General features: G+C 51.1%; 1 protein-coding gene and 1 long non-coding RNA gene across 2 annotated transcripts; one reads left to right on the top strand and one right to left on the bottom strand.

Moving 5' to 3' along the window:
- Nucleotides 1–2323: 2323 nt before the first annotated feature.
- On the top strand, nucleotides 2324–6050 carry LOC120640985 (cellulose synthase-like protein H1). Its single transcript, XM_039916927.1, has 8 exons — nucleotides 2324–2690; nucleotides 2812–3151; nucleotides 3283–3540; nucleotides 3629–3841; nucleotides 4007–4136; nucleotides 4277–4464; nucleotides 4546–4896; nucleotides 5144–6050. The coding sequence occupies exons 1-8, from the start codon at nucleotides 2404–2406 to the stop codon at nucleotides 5696–5698; spliced, it is 2322 nt and encodes a 773-aa protein (XP_039772861.1). The 5' UTR covers nucleotides 2324–2403; the 3' UTR covers nucleotides 5699–6050.
- A 577-nt stretch (nucleotides 6051–6627) lies between these two features.
- On the bottom strand, nucleotides 6628–9094 carry LOC120640984. The gene is made up of 2 exons (XR_005662077.1): nucleotides 7882–9094; nucleotides 6628–6901 (listed from the first exon to the last, which is right to left on the bottom strand). It is a non-coding gene; the product is annotated as an uncharacterized LOC120640984 (long non-coding RNA).
- Between the last annotated feature and the right edge of the window lie 9599 nt (nucleotides 9095–18693).

Raw genomic sequence — 18693 nt, 5'->3', positions numbered from 1 at the left:
AGGAAGGGCCGAGGGGGTGGGCATCCATGGGGAATTATTTGTTCAAAATATACTTTCATTTATGAATATTGTAGAAATAGGCGTCCATTTGCAAATCTCATGGATGCTAGAGTACGTCAGCTCTCGTTAGGTGACAAGGGGCTTTGTCAACCTGCTAGCACTAGCTTTCCGCCTGCATTTCCTCTTTAAAAATGCCCTTTCGCTCTAAAAGAAAACGCCGCGCGTTCATGTGTCTCTCAACCTAGAAATTAGCACCCCAATAACGCCAAAAATATTATGGATATAAAAAAAACCATGTGTGGCCTATGAACTAGAACTATCATCGTCAAGTGCTAAAAAAAATCAGCACAAAAAAATGACTTTTGTGACACAATGAGCAGGCCCAATCAGAAGGCCAGCCCCGCATTTGTATAGCGGACTCCAAGGCCCATCTATCCATTAGCCCAGCCGAGCCGAGCCCAGCCAGCCACCTCGATCGAGAAAGTGGTGGAAGCGATCGTGGAGGACCCCCGGGCGGTGCAGGCAGCTGGTGGGCTTCGAAGAGCTCATCACGCGGGGCGGCATGGTGGGCCCTTGGTTGGTCACGTAGCTGGAGCCGGAGGCTGGAGCTGGAATGGTGTGAGAGAAAAATACTGTTGAGCTGGCTGGAGCTGGAACTAAGCTGTAGTGGACAACGTCCGTTCCTTCCCGTTCCCGACCAGGCATCTACGCCGGCCTTGTTTGGTTTTGTCGAGCACACAAGCCGAGAAAAAAATCTCGCCTGTATGGAGTGCTAAATGAAATCTATTTGAAAATTTTTGTCAGAGATAGGTATAATTTTCGTGACAAATCTAATGACAGTAATTAATTGGTGATTGGCTACAATGATGCTACAGTAACCATCCTCTAATTACGCGGTCAAAGACCTCATTAGATTCTTCAGGTTCCTAGCGCAGGGTTCTGGAATTAGTTTTGCAAACTGGCTTTGTTCAACATCGTAATTAATGGTCAAACCTCCTCGTCCTCGACTTGTGTGCCGTCTCCTTCCAAACCACGCGCGAACAGGCCGGCACCAAACAAAATCCGGCAACCGCATGCCGTGCGCTAGCTCCGCATGCGCATCCTCCTCCTCCTCCTTGTCCTGGTCCTGGCCGCCCGACCAGGACAGTCGTAGCTGTCGTCAGCGATCACGTAGCACGGGATGCGCGCGCCGGCCGGGCTGGCCCCAGCGCCAGCGGCGAGCTTCCCCAGCCTCGCTGGCAATGGCATGGCTTGCTTTGTCCATCGCATCGCATGGCCCCTATCATCCTATCCGCGCTGCTGGCGCCTGTGCTGCCCTCCGGGCGGGACCGCGGGGGCACGCATGCAGATGCATCACGGCACCGCCCGTTGCCGCGCGCGCGCGCGCGCATACGGCGGCCGCCGGCCGGGGATTCGGCGCCGCACGAGACCGGCGCGCGTCACGACGGCGGTGGGGCGGACGCGGCAGGGGAGGCCCGCGTACGGCCACGCGATCGGCCGGCGACGTTGCCGCCGTAGCGGCGGCTAGCAAGGGGGACCAGCGCAGGCAGCTAGCTATGGATGGGCCTCTCTCTCTCTCTCTCTCTCTCTCTCTCTCTCTACATATATTTGGCCTTGTCGGCTCCATGGCCGTCGAGCAAGCGAGGCAAGGGCGTCCTTCTAGAAGGTCCAGGACGCTCCAGGGAGTAACCGTCCACTCGATACCGGACGTCCATCGCTTGCAGCCGCGACGCACACGACCTAGCCGTGGCAAACCGACAAACAGACGGCCGGGGAGCATGGCCTGCGCTGCGCTCGACCAACCAAATCGATCGAGGCCGCCGGCCTGCTCGGCCGGCCAGCCACACCTGACACCACCCGATCGCGTGGCGACGCCGCCGTCAGGCTGGGATACGAATCGGGATCGGCGCGCCGGCGCCTGTGTGGTCGCCGATCGCGCCGTGCGCGGCTCGGCTCTCCCCCCATCCCAGTTGCCAAGGGAACGATCGAGAGGCGCTCGATCTTGGACTCTCCAGCACCGGGCAGCTGTTTTCTGCTAAAAAAAGCACTCACCTATTGCAGCTTTACGTGCTTGTCCAGTTGTCCTGATGCAGAGACACTCATGCGCCGGGCAAGCGGCAAATGCTATACCCTGCTGATGCTGACTTGATTTGGCAGTATCCATACGGTTACAGAGAACACAAACAATTTGGGAGTAGTTTCTAATGCTCACTTTAACAGAGTTTATTATACGATAATAATCCTAGATGCAGTACCATTGGCTGCGAGCGTGCAGTGTGTCTAATATATACTCACCCGTGCTAACTAGCTAGTTGGTTCTGTTGTGTTTGCTTCTGTGGTTCTCGCGCTGCTACTGCTCAGCGCCGAGCGACCAAATAAGCAAGCCTGCTCGACGCGGCGGCCATGGCCGGCGCCACGAACAAGCTGCCGCTGCAGGAGAGGGTCCCGCTCGCCCGCACGGCGTGGAGGCTGGCCGACCTCGCCGTGCTCTCCCTGCTCCTGGACCTCCTCGCCCGCCGCGCCGCCACACTGCTGGCAGCGGGCGGCGGCGCGGCGCCGGCGTGCACGTGGTGCTGGCTCGCCGCGCTCGCCTGCGAGGCGTGGTTCGCCGTCGTGTGGCTCCTCAACCTGAACGCCAAGTGGAACCCCGTCCGGTTCGACACCCACCCCGAGCGCCTCCTCGCCCAAAGGCAAGCTGTTCTGTTCGAGACGTGACGCAACGCGTTAACATTTTTTTTTGTTTCCTGCTTCTTCATCATCAATTAACATTTATCCCCCGCGTTTAAATAATGCTGCTTTAATTTGCCGCAGGGTCGACGAGCTGCCGGCGGTGGACATGTTCGTGACGACGGCGGACCCGAAGCTGGAGCCGCCGGCGGTGACGGCGGACACGGTGCTGTCGCTGCTCGCGCTGGACTACCCGGCGGGCAAGCTGGCGTGCTACGTCTCCGACGACGGCTGCTCGCCGCTGACGCTCTTCGCGCTGCGCGAGGCCGCCGAGTTCGCCGAGCTCTGGGTGCCGTTCTGCAGGAAGCACCGCGTCGGCGTCCGGGCCCCCTTCGTCTACTTCTCCTCCTCCGGCGGCCCAGGGCGCGGCGGCGGCGGCGCGGCCGGTGATGACGAGTTCCAGCGCGACTGGGCAGCCATGAAGGTCAGCGGCTAGCTACTGTTCACGCACTCGTCATCGTCGCATCACGTTCACTCCATCAGTTGCAAACTAGCTAACAGTGTCTGGCTCTGATCGTGTGTTCACGGCCGTTTGCCTGACGCGCGCGGATGCAGAGCGAGTACGAGAAGCTGGCCAGCCGGATCGAGAACGCCGACGAGGAATCTCTGGTCCGGTGCGGCGGCGGCGAGTTCGCCGAGTTCGTGGGCGCCGACCGCAGGGACCATCCGACCATAATCAAGGTCCTGCGGGGCAACGACGGCAGGGAAGGGGACGACGACGACGGCACCGGAGTCCCAAGCCTCGTGTACATCTCCCGGGAGAAGAGCCCAAGGCACCACCACCACTTCAAGGCCGGCGCCATGAACGTCCTGGTACATCATCTCCCGACACGCACGCTGACGTGGCGTGCCGCTGCACTGACGACTGACGAGTGATCGCCGGCCATTTCCCTGTGTGCAGACGAGGGTGTCCGCCGTGCTGACCAACGCGCCCGTCATGCTGAACGTGGACTGCGACATGTTCGCCAACAACCCGCAGGCCGCCCTCCACGCCATGTGCCTCCTCCTGGGCTTCGACGACGAGGTGCACAGCGGCTTCGCGCAGGCGCCGCAGAAGTTCCACGGCGCCCTCAAGGACGACCCCTTCGGCAACCAGATGGAGGTTATCTTTCAGGTGCAGTACTCTCTTACAGATCACATTTCGATCGCTGTCATAGTGTTAGCAGTGTGCAGATCCTTGTCCATCGCACAAACTTTTCTTTTTTGGTTTAACGTGCGGTGCTGGAATTAGTGTGAGCTGATCGACATCGGCAAACTTGTCTGTTCTTGGTGAGTTCAGAAGATTGGGTTCGGAATCGCTGGGCTTCAGGGCATGTTCTACGGCGGCACGGGCTGCTTTCACCGCAGGAAAGTCATCTACGGCGTGCCACCGGAGCCCACCTCGGACGTCCGGCAACCAAGGATGAGAGGTGAAATCTTGTGGAGAACTTGTACGCTGATGCCTTTTTTTTCGTAGATAATGGATCCATAAAAAAAATCCCAACTGCTGCATCACCATGGCTGACCTTACAGTTACACTTACACTCCAACCGGCTGTACACTTTTCCAGGCTCACCATCTTACAAGGAGCTGCAGAAGATGTTTGGCAGCTCGAAAGAACTGATCGAATCGGCGAGGAGCATCATGTCAGTAGAGATGTTCGCCGCAGCGCCAGCGGTCGATCTCGCGAGCCGCATCGACGCGGCGAAAGAAGTTTCCTCCTGCGACTACGAGGCCGGCACAAGCTGGGGCCAGGAGGTATGAATTTGCCACTGTCCACCATCACAGCATCTTGCAGCAGGTCTCTTGCTACAGCGCCTGACCATGTCGTCGTCGCAGGTCGGCTGGGTCTACGGGTCGATGACGGAGGACATCCTGACGGGGCAGCGGATCCACGCCGCCGGCTGGAGGTCGGCGCTTCTGAACCCCGACCCGCCGGCGTTCCTCGGCGGCGCGCCGACCGGGGGGCCGGCCAGCCTCACGCAGTACAAGAGGTGGGCGACGGGCCTGCTGGAGATCATCTTCAGCCGGAACAACCCAGTCCTCCAGTGCATCTCCAAGCGTCTCGAGCTCCGGCAGTGCCTCGGGTACCTCGTCATCGACGTGTGGCCGCTCAGGGCTCCTTTCGAGCTGTGCTACGCCCTGCTGGGGCCTTACTGCCTCCTTGCAAACCAATCCTTCCTGCCAAAGGTGATAATGACCTTCTGTCGTCAGTGTACCATCTAGTATTCTTCAGTGACATTTTATTGCAATGGTTAGTTCTTATGAATTTTAACTTCATTGGCAATCAATCATATTTGAACACATTGCTCCTTTGTTAGCATTTATGATGAACTATGTTTAAAATGCTAGTAGTTGCATCAATCATGAACAAGAATTTATCTTCTTCAGTAACATTTTTGCCATCGCTCGTCTGAACTTATGTTTTCTTGTGCAGGCGTCAGAGCCGGGTTTCCTCATCCCATTGGCCCTGTTCCTGACCTACAACGCCTACAACCTCGCCGAGTACATGGACTGCCGGCTCTCGGCGCGCGCCTGGTGGAACAACCACCGGATGCAGCGCATCGTCTCGTCCTCCGCCTGGCTGCTCGCCTTCCTCACCGTGGTGCTCAAGACCCTGGGCCTCTCCGAGACGGTGTTCGACGTCACCCGCAAGGAGCAGGGCCAGGGCGCCGCGCCCGACGGCGGCGCCGACCCGGGGCGGTTCACCTTCGACTCGTCGCCGGTGTTCGTCCCGCCGACGGCGCTCACGATCCTGGCCGTCGTCGCGCTCGCCGTCGGGGCGTGGAGGGCGGTCGCCGGCGCCGCGGCGGCCGGGGCCGGCGGCCCCGGCGCCGGGGAGTTCGTGTGCTGCGGCTGGCTGGTGCTCTGCTTCTGGCCGTTCGTGAGGGGGCTCGCCGGCAAGGGGAGCTACGGGATCCCCTGGAGCGTCCGGATCAAGGCCGGTCTGCTCGTGGCCGCGTTCGTGCACTTCTGCTGCACGAGGAATTAAGCTTCTCTGAACAAAAGCGTGCGGTTTGGATTGGCTGCTCTGAAGTTCTGATCAGAAATTCAGAACTGACATTGGTCGATGGGACTGGTAGAAGAACCTGGAACCATTCAACCATTTGAGAAACTAGCCTGAAATTCCATTCATCAGTAACCACAGCAGGTTTTGCATCAGATTGTACTTGCATGATTTGTACAGAATTCTTGCATCAGAGGGGGGGCACCTGAACTGAATGCACTTCCTGCATCAGAATGCACTTGCATGATTTGTACTGAATGCATGGCCGCTATCTCCTGAGATTGAGCGGAGGCCGGAAAAATCAGAGCTGGGCCCAAGTGATCCCCTGACTCAACCACGCAAAAGCCCAGTGCCCCAGTGATGTTATCCCATGCGAAACCATTTTCTGTTGGTTGATTTCACTGTAGTTTAATCCCACATTGGAGAGCCAGTGAGGCGACGCCGCGCTGAAATGGGCCGCCGAGCGAGTGGCAGACGTGCCCCATGAAGGCACACTCAGAGCACGAGGACGTAGCTCGTGCTGGTGGCACGGTGTGCGTGGAATTCGCACCTAGCAATTCAAAATGGAGGCTGCTACGTGGAGAGGCCTCTCTATTTAGCATTAAATGGAGAGCCCTCCACAGTTACCATATTTAGCAACCAAACTATGCGTGATAGGCAAAAATGGAATAAGGGGTGTAGGGGAAAGGGAGGGGGGGTGTTTTCTGGTGCCGCGCTGTACCACCAGCTGCGCGCCAACTAGACGCGTAGCGCTGGAGGTTGGGCCGCATGGTCTCCTTGGGCAGCAGCAGCAGCAGGCGCACCAGTACAAAGCAGGAATTCGACGTCAGAACGTTGTTTTGATCGAGGAGCCGTTGCAACGCTGACAGCAAAATTCAAACAGGAAGCAAGAAGAAAAATAGAACAAAATTAGCTGCCAAAAGAATGGAAAACCTTCCTTGATCTCCCTTCCTTCGAGATCCAACATACAGGTTCTTTTGGACCAACACAAAAGCTTTAATTTTTATAGAAATTCAACGGTTGTTATACAAATTCAGTGGAATTAGCTAGTTCATCCATTAGAGGATGAATATTTTGTATACTACGGGCACAACTTATATAACACACTATGTACATGAGTATTTGTCTCCAGATATATCAATAAGACATGCAAGTTACTTCACTTGGGCCTCAAATTTTGATCTCTGTCTGATAGAAAACAAAAAGAATCATAATTAAGAATCCATTTTTATAGTGTTAGCACGAGTCTCTTTTATAAACCATTGAAAAATTAAGCACTCATATTAGATATTTGAGGCGTATCATTAGTTATGAATCAAAAAAATATACACAAATTGGGGTCAAAAGCTTTTAGTTACATATTCTGTAATGAAAAAGAAAGGAAAAGTAACTTCCTATATAATATATATTAATCATAAGTTACTTTCTGTGTCATGTAAATTAGGAAGAGTTACTTCCTGTAATGTGAAAATAGTCGTAAGTTACTTACTCTATCATGTTTCAAAATAGGGATAAAGTTACTTTCAATCTTATGTATTGATTGATAAGGTATTTCCTATGTGTTCCAAATCAGGACAAGCTACTTTATGTCTCATGGAATTCATTGATAAGTTAATTCCTGAGGAGTTTCAAATAAGGGAGAAGTTACTTCTTATCTGATGTAAATCAATGTTTAGTTACCTCCGATATGTTCCAAATTAGGGATAAGTTACTTCCTATCTCATGTGAATCAATGAAGTTACTTCCTATGTGCTGCACATGTGGGACAAAGTACTTCCTATCTCATGTAAATAAATGATAAATTACTTCCTAAACCAGATTTGTAGTGACGGGTTACATGCTAATTTAAAATAGAAAAAGGAATGATCTACAAATCATGTTTTTTGTTAAATCAGAGGATAAAAAAATCACAACAAAGCTACTGCTAACACTATTTATTTGGGTTTTGTAATTTTGAATCACATGTCTAAAGTAGGCATAGTAAAAGATCATCTACATCGTTCTCCAAGTAAATGCAAAATTCTGTGAGAATCATAACATGGAAATTCTCTAAGAACTAAACACCTGATGAATTAGTAGCAAACCTAACCAATCAAATTGCTGGAAGTATTAATGAAGCATAATTAAAGTGATCATTGGTGCGTGGAGGGCATATATTTAGTAGATACCTGATGAATTCACCAACCACTAATTGTCAAGAAACTCTTGCCCAGTATGCACTGAACCAAAGAGAGGGTGATTAAGACTTTTGACATGGACACTGCATTAGCTGCACCTACAAACATTCATGAGTAAGCACAAACTTTACATTACAGATCATTACGGACGCTTGTTGCCATGAGGAAAGTAGTTAGAGAAAAAGCGAACAGAAAAAGATGGGTAACAACAACACTAATCGTACTGAAATTTAAAATAGTTGGGTATGGAATAAAAACAAGCTGTAGCTTCTTCCCGACTCTTTTCCTTTCCTGTACACAGAAGAAGCACCTTCATTTCCTCTCTTCATCCTAGTGGCCATGGGCCTCAGCTTGTCTATTTTTACTTCTCAGCTGTTCTTCCCAATTACTGCAAAGGTTCTGATCAGACTCATAGTGATAAGATTCACCCTTCATCTCACTGCAAAATAATGAGCACATATGTAAAATATTCTAGGTGCAGCATTAGCTAAACAGGAAAAAAATAGTGCACACTAGATTAAAAAAAAAGCATAGTTACATATTCTATAATGTCGATAATGGCAAGTTATTTTTCGTGTGATGCATATAATTGAAAAGTTATTTCCTATGTCATGTAAATTGGTAGGGAGTTACTTTTTATGCCATGTGAAGTTTGCATAGTTACTATCATATGGTCACTAAAGTACTCGTTTTGTTGCAAAAATAGGACATATTGATGAATTACTTCATTTGTGTTTCAAATAAATGGAATGTTGTAAATGAAGAATAGTCAAAAAATTACTTCCTATATTGAGAATTCCAGTGACATAAAAGTGATTTCATTATTGCTCTACTCACCAAAGCAAACCTAGTTCACATATCCCCTGGAAATCATGAAACTTTATCCCACGAATATTTTATTAAGGAGATACACTAGGAAAATTTTAGATGATTAAAAAAGACCCTAAAAGGTTTTTCCTGCCAATTAAAAATTACATTCAGAAGTACAAATTTACATAAAGGAATAAGTTGGATGCTCAACAACGTTTAGATTAACTCAATATACCATAATGGAAACTTTCCATTATGGTATTGGAAACTACAAATGATGATTCATACTGGATATATTACATGAAAAAAGAAATAGAGCTCAGTGTGCACAACAATCACATAATGTTTTCAAAAGGGAAATGTAGGATGTGGCGAACCAATATCTGCATGACACTGAATTATTTGGGGTACACAAAGGGAGTAGATGGTATTTATTATTGCAACATGGTGGGATACAAACTTCATGGATACACGATTATTAGGGCAGAAGTTCTAGCTTAGGGGGCTACTCCTATCATGGGGATTCTTTCTCGATCCTGAGAGGGCGCTTCTTCAGTGGAAGACACTGATCCATCACGTCATCTTCGGTCTGAGTACCTTTATCCCAATGTGTTTCTTCGGGTGCTTCTTCTTCAGTCTGAGTGCCTACATCCCAATGGGTTTCTACGGGTTCTTCTTCTTCTTCCTCTATCCACCCACCTATTTCTCTACGAGCCTCGTACTCTTGCATTCGGGTTTGGAGAGCGGCTAGGGAATTCTCGGCGCGTGTGGCTCTTGTCTGTTGTTCTTCCAGTTCTGCCTCACACTCTTGCATTTGGGCTTGGAGAGCGGCCAGGGAGTACTCGGCGTGTGCGGCCCTTGTCCGTTGTTCGTCCAGCTCCTGGGTTGCTTTTTCTGCCCTGTGGACCTGTTGCTTTAGTTGTACCGCTTGTTCGCAGTAGAGCTCATCCAGGCCGGTGAGATAGATGGATAGGTGGGGGACCGTGCCTTCTAGGTCTTCTTCTTCTCTTCCAAGTCCTCTCATCTGGGCAATCCATGTGCGCCCTCTGCCTTCAGTAGGCGGGAAAAATCCCATAGGAGTCCGCTGAAGATGATGCTTGTAGATCACCCGCAGACGTCGGAGGGCTTTACGGGCGGCTTTCCGGTAGGTGTCTGGGAAACGAAATCCAGTGGTGGAGATGAACCAGGGATTCACATCCTGGTAGCGGGTGCTCTTTCCCACGAAGACCATTACGTCGCACCGAAGAGAGCCCTTGGAGTCGTACTCCCGGTAGACGTACTCTGGTGGATCCACAACTCCGATGCGTTCCAGGCTGAGTATCAATAACTTAGGAAGGCCGGGCTATGCATGACAGATTCCGCCAATCCATCCATTGTCAGCCATCTGGAACAGGGCAAGAACCAGTGGTGAGTATTTGTGTGAAAGAAGGATTAAGGAAAGAAAAGTCCTAATATGAAAGGGCCAGAAAGAGGGTTTCGCTCCTAGGGTCACGTTCTACGGCCAACCTACGGCTCTGATACCACCTGAAGCGTCCCCTCATAGGAGAAGACTTAAATGTGATACAAACATCAGTCCCAGGAGGCTGATGACACATTTATTACATCAGATGGTTCATTACTGTACAACTCTACGCGGTAGTGAGCAGAGGAGCGCCACTATTGCGAGGATTACAATCCACACACACACAACAATATTGAATATAAAAAGAAGGTCATCAGAGTCTTGCGCCATGCGGTATCTCCTGCGGGTGACCCTAATCCACAGGCAAGGTTGGGTGCAGGATGGTACCCTACTTAACGTCCTCTGGAGCGAAGTCTGGGTCTTCCTCTGTAAAAATTAAGAATGGGGTGAGTACAAACGTACTCAGCAAGTCCAATCACACCCACGGAGGGGGTATAAACAGAATATAATGCACAGGGTAAATCAAGGATAAGGTTAGGGTTTGATTTGCGGAAAACAATATTTTATGCAGGGGTTCATTTGAAAGAAAGCATTTTTCAAAACCAGTTTTCTTGAACCGAGTAACACGAGGGGTTGATCCACATAGGATCCAAGTTTTAAGACTGCTACCGGACTCCTCATCCGCCGTAGCACACGGCACAACTGCCGGACACATTTCCAAAACAACTCACGCCAACCCATCCCACAATAAACACTAGTTATGTGACCACACCGTAACTCGCCCAGTACCATGGGCATGGCTATTCTAATAGGTTCTTAACTCTGCAGAGGTGTGCAACATTACCCACAAGCGGGGTACCGCAACTCGATCACCTTAGTGTCGGTACAGATCCCAACAAAGCCATTACCCACCTTAGCTAGACCTGACTAGCCATCACGGGATGCACCAAGGGGTTATCGACTTATCACAGAGGTTCTAACCGGGGCATAAGTCACACAGAGCTAATCCCTTCTCCTTGATCACCCGTTGCTCTTAGCTGTCCTGATGGCTATTAGACTAACTAGTGGGGTTTATGCTAAGCCGTTGCCCATACAACGGTCGAGTGGTTTGCACGATAGTGGAGTTAGGTGAGATGACACACCAACTCGGTCCTTAGGGGTGACAAGATGGATATCTCCCTTCCTTGCTCTGCCACACAGGCACGAGCACACTAAACGGCAAATCACACAGAAATGCCATCCATCCCGTCTAGACTTATCTTTTCGAAAATTCCACTTTTATCCCTTCCCCCACACACACATTTTCTTTATAAAACAAGTTGTATTGCGTATGAGATCCTAAGCGTTCTAGCAGTGATTAACGTCCAAACAAAACACATTCAGACATTAATCTAGGTGGTCAAGGAATGGTTATAACAAATCAAGGGGTGGCTATCCAACCGTGTTTTCAGCGAGGAAAGCATATACAATTTTGTAAAACAGGCCAATAGGTTGTGTTTATAAAAACTGGGACAAAACATGCATCAAAGGGCGGGATTGAACTTGCCGTCTTCGAAGCCTTCGGGGAGGTCCTGGTCGAAGCACTGTCCTTCGGGCTCGGGGTCGCGGAATTGGTCCTCGTTCGCTGGCTCGCAGTACTGCTTATCAATAGGCTCTCCTTCGTTCACACCGTGGTCTACGACGCATGCAAACAAACACACAATCAAGAAAAAGAAATAAAAGTTTTATCGTTGCGCTCGAGTCGGAAATAATTAAGATATGGAGTTTGGAGTAATATTTTTGGGTGGTTTCCAAATGGCATGGATAAAACTATGGTATGAGAGGCGTGATGAAGTTTTAGGTAGATCCGAGGTCGTTTGGCGCATAAAATGATAGGTTATATAAAGGTTTAGGGGTTAAATCAGAGTCCAGGGGCCTATTTGTAATTATATTTAAGAAGGCAAGGGCTTGGTTTGTATTTTAGAAACTATTTGGGTTATTCTAAAAAAGGGTCACGAGTTTATTTATAATTATGTTGCATAGTGGAAGGGTTTGTTTGTGAATATCATAAATGACAGGGATGATTTTACATAAAAGCCAAAGGGTGGAGGGTTCTTTTAGCAATTAGAAGAAATGGGAGGGGGTTATGGGCAAAATGCCCTCTTCTCCCCCCTCCCTCCACGGGGAAACAGAGGAGGAGGGCACAGGGCGCCGGCGGCCCTGGGGCTCGGCGGTGGCCACGGGGAGGGGGGAAAGAGAGAGGAGGCCATGGGGAACCCACTCCCCACCTCAATTTGGGCCGGGGCGCAGCGAGGCGGTGGCGCCATGGAGGCCGGCGGGTGGCGAGCGGCGGTGCTGTGGAGCGCATCGGCGGCCAGGGAGTGGGGGAAGAGGGAGAGGAGGAGGAGAAGGTCCGTTTCCCCTACCTAGCGCGAGCTGGGGTGTAGTGGGGCGGCTTGGCACGGTGACCGATGGCGGCGGCGGAGGTGTGTGTGACGCGGCGGTGCTGCAGGGCCGGGGAGGAGGGGCACGGGACGGTGTGGCTTGCGCTGGTGGTTGCCGACGCGAGGAACACCTATTTATAGGTGAGATGAGGCGGTGGGGGAGGTGGAACACAGCGGTGGAGGTCGATGCCGGCCGGCGAGCATAGCGGGGCGCCATTAATGGCGCTCCGGCCACTTGCTCGTGTCGCGACGCCGCGGCGCTGTTTGCTCGGCGGGCGGGGCGGCGATGCAGGTGACGGGACGCGTCGAGCAGGCGGGGCTGTGCTGGCACAGGGGCGATGGCGCGTGCGGCGAGGGCGGAACACGGCGAGCGGCGTGGGTACAGTTCGGCGGGCGGCGCGGGCACGCGGAGGTGGCAGCAGCGGGTCTTGGGAGCGCGTGGAACGGTGAGCGTGCGTGCGCAGCGGGGCAGGGGAGCCAGCGGCGTGCTTGGCGTGGCGGGGTGCGTGCGGGCAGGCGGCGCCGTGCTGGTGCGCACGTGCGGGGCCGGGCGGTGCGCCGAGCGGGCTGCGGGGGCGAGGGCGTGGGCAGCTGGCACGCGTGTGCCGCGCGTGGGGTCGGGGCGGGGGTGCGCGCGCGGGAGCAGGGAGCAAGGCGGGCACGCGCGTGCGGGAGCAGGGAGCGGCCGGGGTGGCGCGCCGAGCGAGCTGCGGGGAGAAGGAGAGAGAGAAGGAAGGAGAGGGGAGAAAGAAAAAGGAAAAAAAAGAAAAAGGGAGGAGAAAAAGAGAAAAGGAAAAAGAGAGGGAGAGAAAGAGAGAGATTCGCGCCGAAAATATCGGCAGCGACCACGACGCCGGTCATGCACGCGTAGCGGTCGCGTGCGCGCGCGGACGAGGCCACAGGAAGCGGTCGGGGGTTGGAAATCGGACACTTAGAACAGAGAGTGATTCCGGAAAATAGGGTCCGAGGTTTATGGGGGGGGGGGGTTTGAGCTCCACGATGAAAAATTTTTTTGAAAAATTATTTAGCGTGTGATTTATTTGGTAAATTTTTCGGGTTGTGACAAACCTACCCCACTTAAAATGAATCTCGTCCTCGAGATTCGGCTGGTTCCTAAAGAGATGGGGGAACTCCTTTTTCAGAGCGTCTTCACGTTCCCATGTAGCTTCCTCTACTCCGTGTCTGCTCCACTGGACTCTGCAAATCCGTACTTCGGAGTTTCTCGTCCTCCTTGTGACAGTGTCCAGAATCTTGACCGGTATCTCCTAATATCACAGGTCTGGCTGCAAATCTATTGCTTCTATTGGCACGTGTTCTGCCTCGGGTACTCTCAAACACCTTCTCAGTTGCGAGACATGAAATACTAGGTGTATGTCCGACATTTCTTCTGGTAGCTCTAGACGGTATGCTATTGCTCCAACTTTCTTCAGAACTCGGTACGGTCCAATATACCGAGGGGCTAACTTTCCTTGCACCTGAAATCTTCGGGTTCCTCTAATGGGTGACACCTTGAGATAAACGAAATCCCCTGGGTTGAAGCTTATTTCCCGTCTTTTCTTATATGCGTAGCTCTTTTGCCTTGACTGGGCTGCCTTCAGCTTTTCTCTAATCTCGGCAACTCTTTCTTTCGCTTCCTTTATAAGTGCGGGTCCGACTAGGGCACGCTCTCCAACTTCTGACCACATCAGAGGAGTTCTGCATTTCCTTCCGTAGAGAGCTTCGAACGGTGACATGCCCAAGCTTGCTTGGTAACTATTGTTGTATGAAAACTCGGCATAGGGTAAACTCTGTTCCCAATCCTTGCCATAGGTAAGGACACATGCCCTCAACATATCCTCCATAATCTGATTCACTCTTTCTGTCTAGTCATCTGTCTGTGGGTGATAAGCGGAGCTAAAATCCAATTTGGCGCCCATGGCTTTATGCAAGCTTTTCCAAAATCTAGAGGTGAACTGGGTCCCTCTATCTGAAACAATTCTGCTAGGTACACCATGTAACTTTACTATGTTTTCCACATAGAGCTTGGCTAGCTTTTCTCCGCCGTAGTTGGTTCGTACGGGTATGAAATGGGCTGATTTAGTAAGTCGGTCCACTATTACCCATATGGAGCCGTGTGCCTTCTGTGTTTTGGGCAAACCCACTACAAAATCCATTCCTATCGCGTCCCACTTCCAAACCGGGATGGGTAGGGGTTGCAAAAGCCCTGCTGGCTTCTGATGTTCGGCCTTGATCCTTTGACAAGTATCACAACGGGCGACAAACCGTGCAATATCAGCCTTCATCCCATTCCACCAATATTTTTGTTTTAAGTCTATATACATTTTGGTCGATCCTGGGTGAATGAAATATGCCGAGTTGTGAGCTTCATCCCTGATTATTTGCCTGAAGTCTCCTTTCTGGGGCACACAAATTCTATCTTTATACCATAAGGTTCCCCTATTATCCACCCTAAAATCTGGTGCCTTAAATTCTCCAGTCTGTCTCCGGATTTCCATCAGCCCCTTGTCCGAACTTTGTGCCTTTCTGATTCTGTCTTCTAGTGTGGATTAGACGTTCAGCACTTGGCTGGAACCTTGAGGAACAATGTGCACATTCAATCGTGCCATTTCCTCTCACAGATGATCATTCTTGGGCCCATAGGATTTCCGGCTTAGGGCATCAGCTACCACGTTTGCTTTTCCGGGGTGGTAATGGATCTCCAAATTATAATCCTTAACCAATTCCAGCCATCTTCTTTGCCTCAAATTCAAATCTGGCTGGGTGAAAATATACTTCAAACTCTTGTGGTCAGTGTAAATCTCACACTTATTCCCGATCAAATAATGTCTCCAAATCTTAAGGGCATGCACTATGACTGCCAATTCCAAATCATGGGTTGGGTAGTTCTGCTCATGAGGCCTGAGTTGGCGGGAAGCATATGCAACGACTTTCCCGTCTTGCATGAGTACACAGCCCAATCCTTGTCGGGATGCATCACAATAGATGACAAAATCCCGATGAATATCCGGTAGGCTCAGCACTGGGGCGGTTGTCAACCTATTCTTCAATTCTTGAAAACTCCTCTCACATGACTCTGTCCAGGTGAATTTCTTTTCCTTCTTGAGCAGCTCTGTCATGGGCCGGGCTATCTTGGAAAATCCTTCAATGAATCTCCGATAATACCCAGCTAATCCGAGAAAACTTCTGATTTCACTGACATTGGTCGGTTGCTGCCAGTTGGAGACTGCTTCGACCTTCTCGGGGTCCACTGCTACTCCTTCCGCGGTCAGAATATGACCAAGGAAAGCTACTTTCTCCAGCCAGAATTCACATTTGCTGAATTTGGCATATAGCCTGTGTACTCTTAATTTTTCCAGAACTACTCTCAGGTGTTGCTCGTGCTCCTGGACTCTCTTCGAGTAAATAAGTATGTCGTCGTTGAAGACTACGACAAACTTATCTAACTCATCCATAAATATCTTGTTCATGAGGTTCATGAAATAGACAGGGGCATTTGTGAGTCCAAAGGACATCACAGTGAACTCAAATTGCCCGTATCGGGTGACAAAGGCTGTCTTTGGGATGTCGCTCTCTCTAATCTTGAGCTGAAAATATCCTGACCTCAGATCGATCTTGGAGAAGTACTTGGCTCCTTTTAACTGATCAAAAAGGTCAGCGATCCTGGGGAGGGGATACTTATTCTTGATGGTTACTTCGTTCAGCGCCCGATAATCTACACACAACGTCATACTCCCATCCTTCTTCTTGACAAATAGGACTGGTGCTCCCCAAGGCGACGAGCTTGGTCTGATGAAGCCGATTCGTTGCAATTCTTCCAGTTGCTTCTTTAATTCTGCCAATTCGGAGGCTGCCATCCTATAGGGTCTCTTGGCTATAGGGGCGGTTCCAGGGACAAGGTCGATGAGAAACTCTATATCCCTATTTGGTGGCATCCCAGGGAGTTCTTCCGGGAAAACATCTAGGTACTCATTTACCACTGGGACTTCTTCTAAGGACTTGGCTTCCATGCTAAACATCATCGGGTCTGATCCTCTTACCCGGGTATGGCAGGTTACTCGTACTCCTTCCGGGTTTGTCAGGTGTACCACCTTGTTCGTACAACCTATGAGGCCATTGTGTCAGCTTAACCAGTCCATTCCAAGGATCACGTCTATTCCCTTGGACTTTAGTACTACTAAGTCTGCTAAAAATTCTACCCCACTTAAATTGATCATTACCCGTAGACAACCTAGTTGACACTTGATGTCACCTCTAGGCGTCCAGGTTATTAGGGGTGTTTTTAGTAGTACTGTAGGTATTTTGTGCTTTTCCACAAAACTCAAGGATATGAATGAGTGTGATGCTCTAGAATCAAATAACACTATTGCAAGAGCTGAGCTGACTAGGTACTCACCGAGCACTACGCCCTGAGCTCCTTGAGCCTCCTGTGCATTGATGTGGTTGACGCGGGCTCGTTCAAATGACTGCTGGGGCTGCCTCATCTACTGACTGTTGTTGTTGGTGTTGTTGTTGTTGCGGATGGGCACTCGGTTGACACCTGACAACACTGGCCTTGGTCCATTCACTGTATTAGAGAAGACTGATGTAGCAGGCTTGTTCTTGGCATATGGGCAGTTGGCAATGAAATGCCCTGTCTCTCGGCAGTTGAAACAGACCCTACCATTGCTGTTGTTGGTGGTAACCTGGCTTGCATTGCTCTGCGGGGCCTTCATGGTGTTCTGGTTTCGGAACTGCGTGTTAGAGGCTTGTGGGCCTGTCACTTGAGATTGAGTCCTATACTGCATTGGACCCTGATACCTTGGTGCAGTATAGTTGAAGCTTCTTGGTTTCTGGAAGCGATCCTGCTGGCGGGACTTGCTTTCCAGAAACTTGCGCTTGTTATCTTTCCTTTCATCAATTTTGGCCCTCTCTGTGAGAATAGCCTTGTTCATCAGGGTGTTGAAATCCGGGTAGATCTGTGGAGTAAGCAAGGTCCGGAGTTCTGGGTTTAATCCTTTCTTGAACATATCCTGCTTCTTCTCATCATCATTCACCTCTTCTGGGGCATTTCGGGCCAACTCCATGAACTGATGGGTGTACTCTTCCACCGACATACTTCCCTGCTGCAGAGCGCGGAACTCATCCGCCTTGCGCTTCATGGTGTCTGAGGGGATATGATATCGGCGGAATTCCTTCACAAATTCCTTCCAGGTGATGGTGGAGGCATCTTCGGCGGCGGCACAGTAATTCTCCCACCAGGCTAAGGCAGTCCCGGTGAGTTGGTGTGCTGCCAGCAGGACTTTGTCTCGGTCCTGACACTCGAACGGCTCGAGCTTCCTCTAAATCACACGCAGCCAATCGTCTGCATCCAAGTGGTTGCTAGATCCGGCAAAGGTGGGCGGCTTGGTCCTCAGAAAAGTCGTCAGCTTGTCATTCATGGTTTGCTCTCGGGATCGCTTGTTTACGAGAGCATTGGCCAGTGTTTCCAAGATGAGGGTCTGGTTGTGAATTATTTGTGCCAGGTCCCCGAGGGGTGGTGGTGGTGGCAGTGGCACTTCTTGATTTTCTCCTCGGTTCTGGCTCACTTCTTGTTCATCCTGAGGAGGGTTCTGTCCATTAGGCTGCACTCCCGTACCAGCGACTGCGGGGTTCCGAATGCGGGAGGCCCTCGTAATGCTTCGGGAAGCCATTCAAGGGTACAACTTAAGCCAGTGGGGCTGGGAAGTACAACACTAGGGTGGCATCGGGCATTCTACTCGTGGGGCGAGCCTTCTTCTGGGGCGGGGTGTGTGAGTAGTCCTTGCTCGCCGTCCTCTAGGTTTCCATTTGCCCAGGGTTGCGTAGCAGCTTCTCCTTCATCGGCGGTAGTAGACCTTCCAGGGTTCTCGGGTGGGGCTTGTGGGGTTATCACAAGTGGTCCCCATCCTATGACGGGTGTCCCGAGTAGAACTTGGTCTTCCCCAATTGTCGGGACTGGGGTTCCACTTCTGGTCCATTTTTGCATACGCCGGTCTCGGGCTTGCCTGAGGCTCTCCTGAGCAACTGCTTCACTGCTGACCGCGGCTGCGGCTCTTGCCTCGGCTTGGGCTGCTCGTACCTATTGTAGTCTCATCGCGAGCTCTGCTTGCTAGGCTCGATGGGTCTGCTCCCTTAGAATGTTGGCTTGCTCGTCAAAGAGCTGATCCAAGG

This window comes from Panicum virgatum, chromosome 7K, assembly GCF_016808335.1.
Source record: "Panicum virgatum strain AP13 chromosome 7K, P.virgatum_v5, whole genome shotgun sequence".
Lineage (NCBI taxonomy): Eukaryota > Viridiplantae > Streptophyta > Magnoliopsida > Poales > Poaceae > Panicum > Panicum virgatum.
This window is presented reverse-complemented; position numbering and strand designations above follow the sequence as displayed.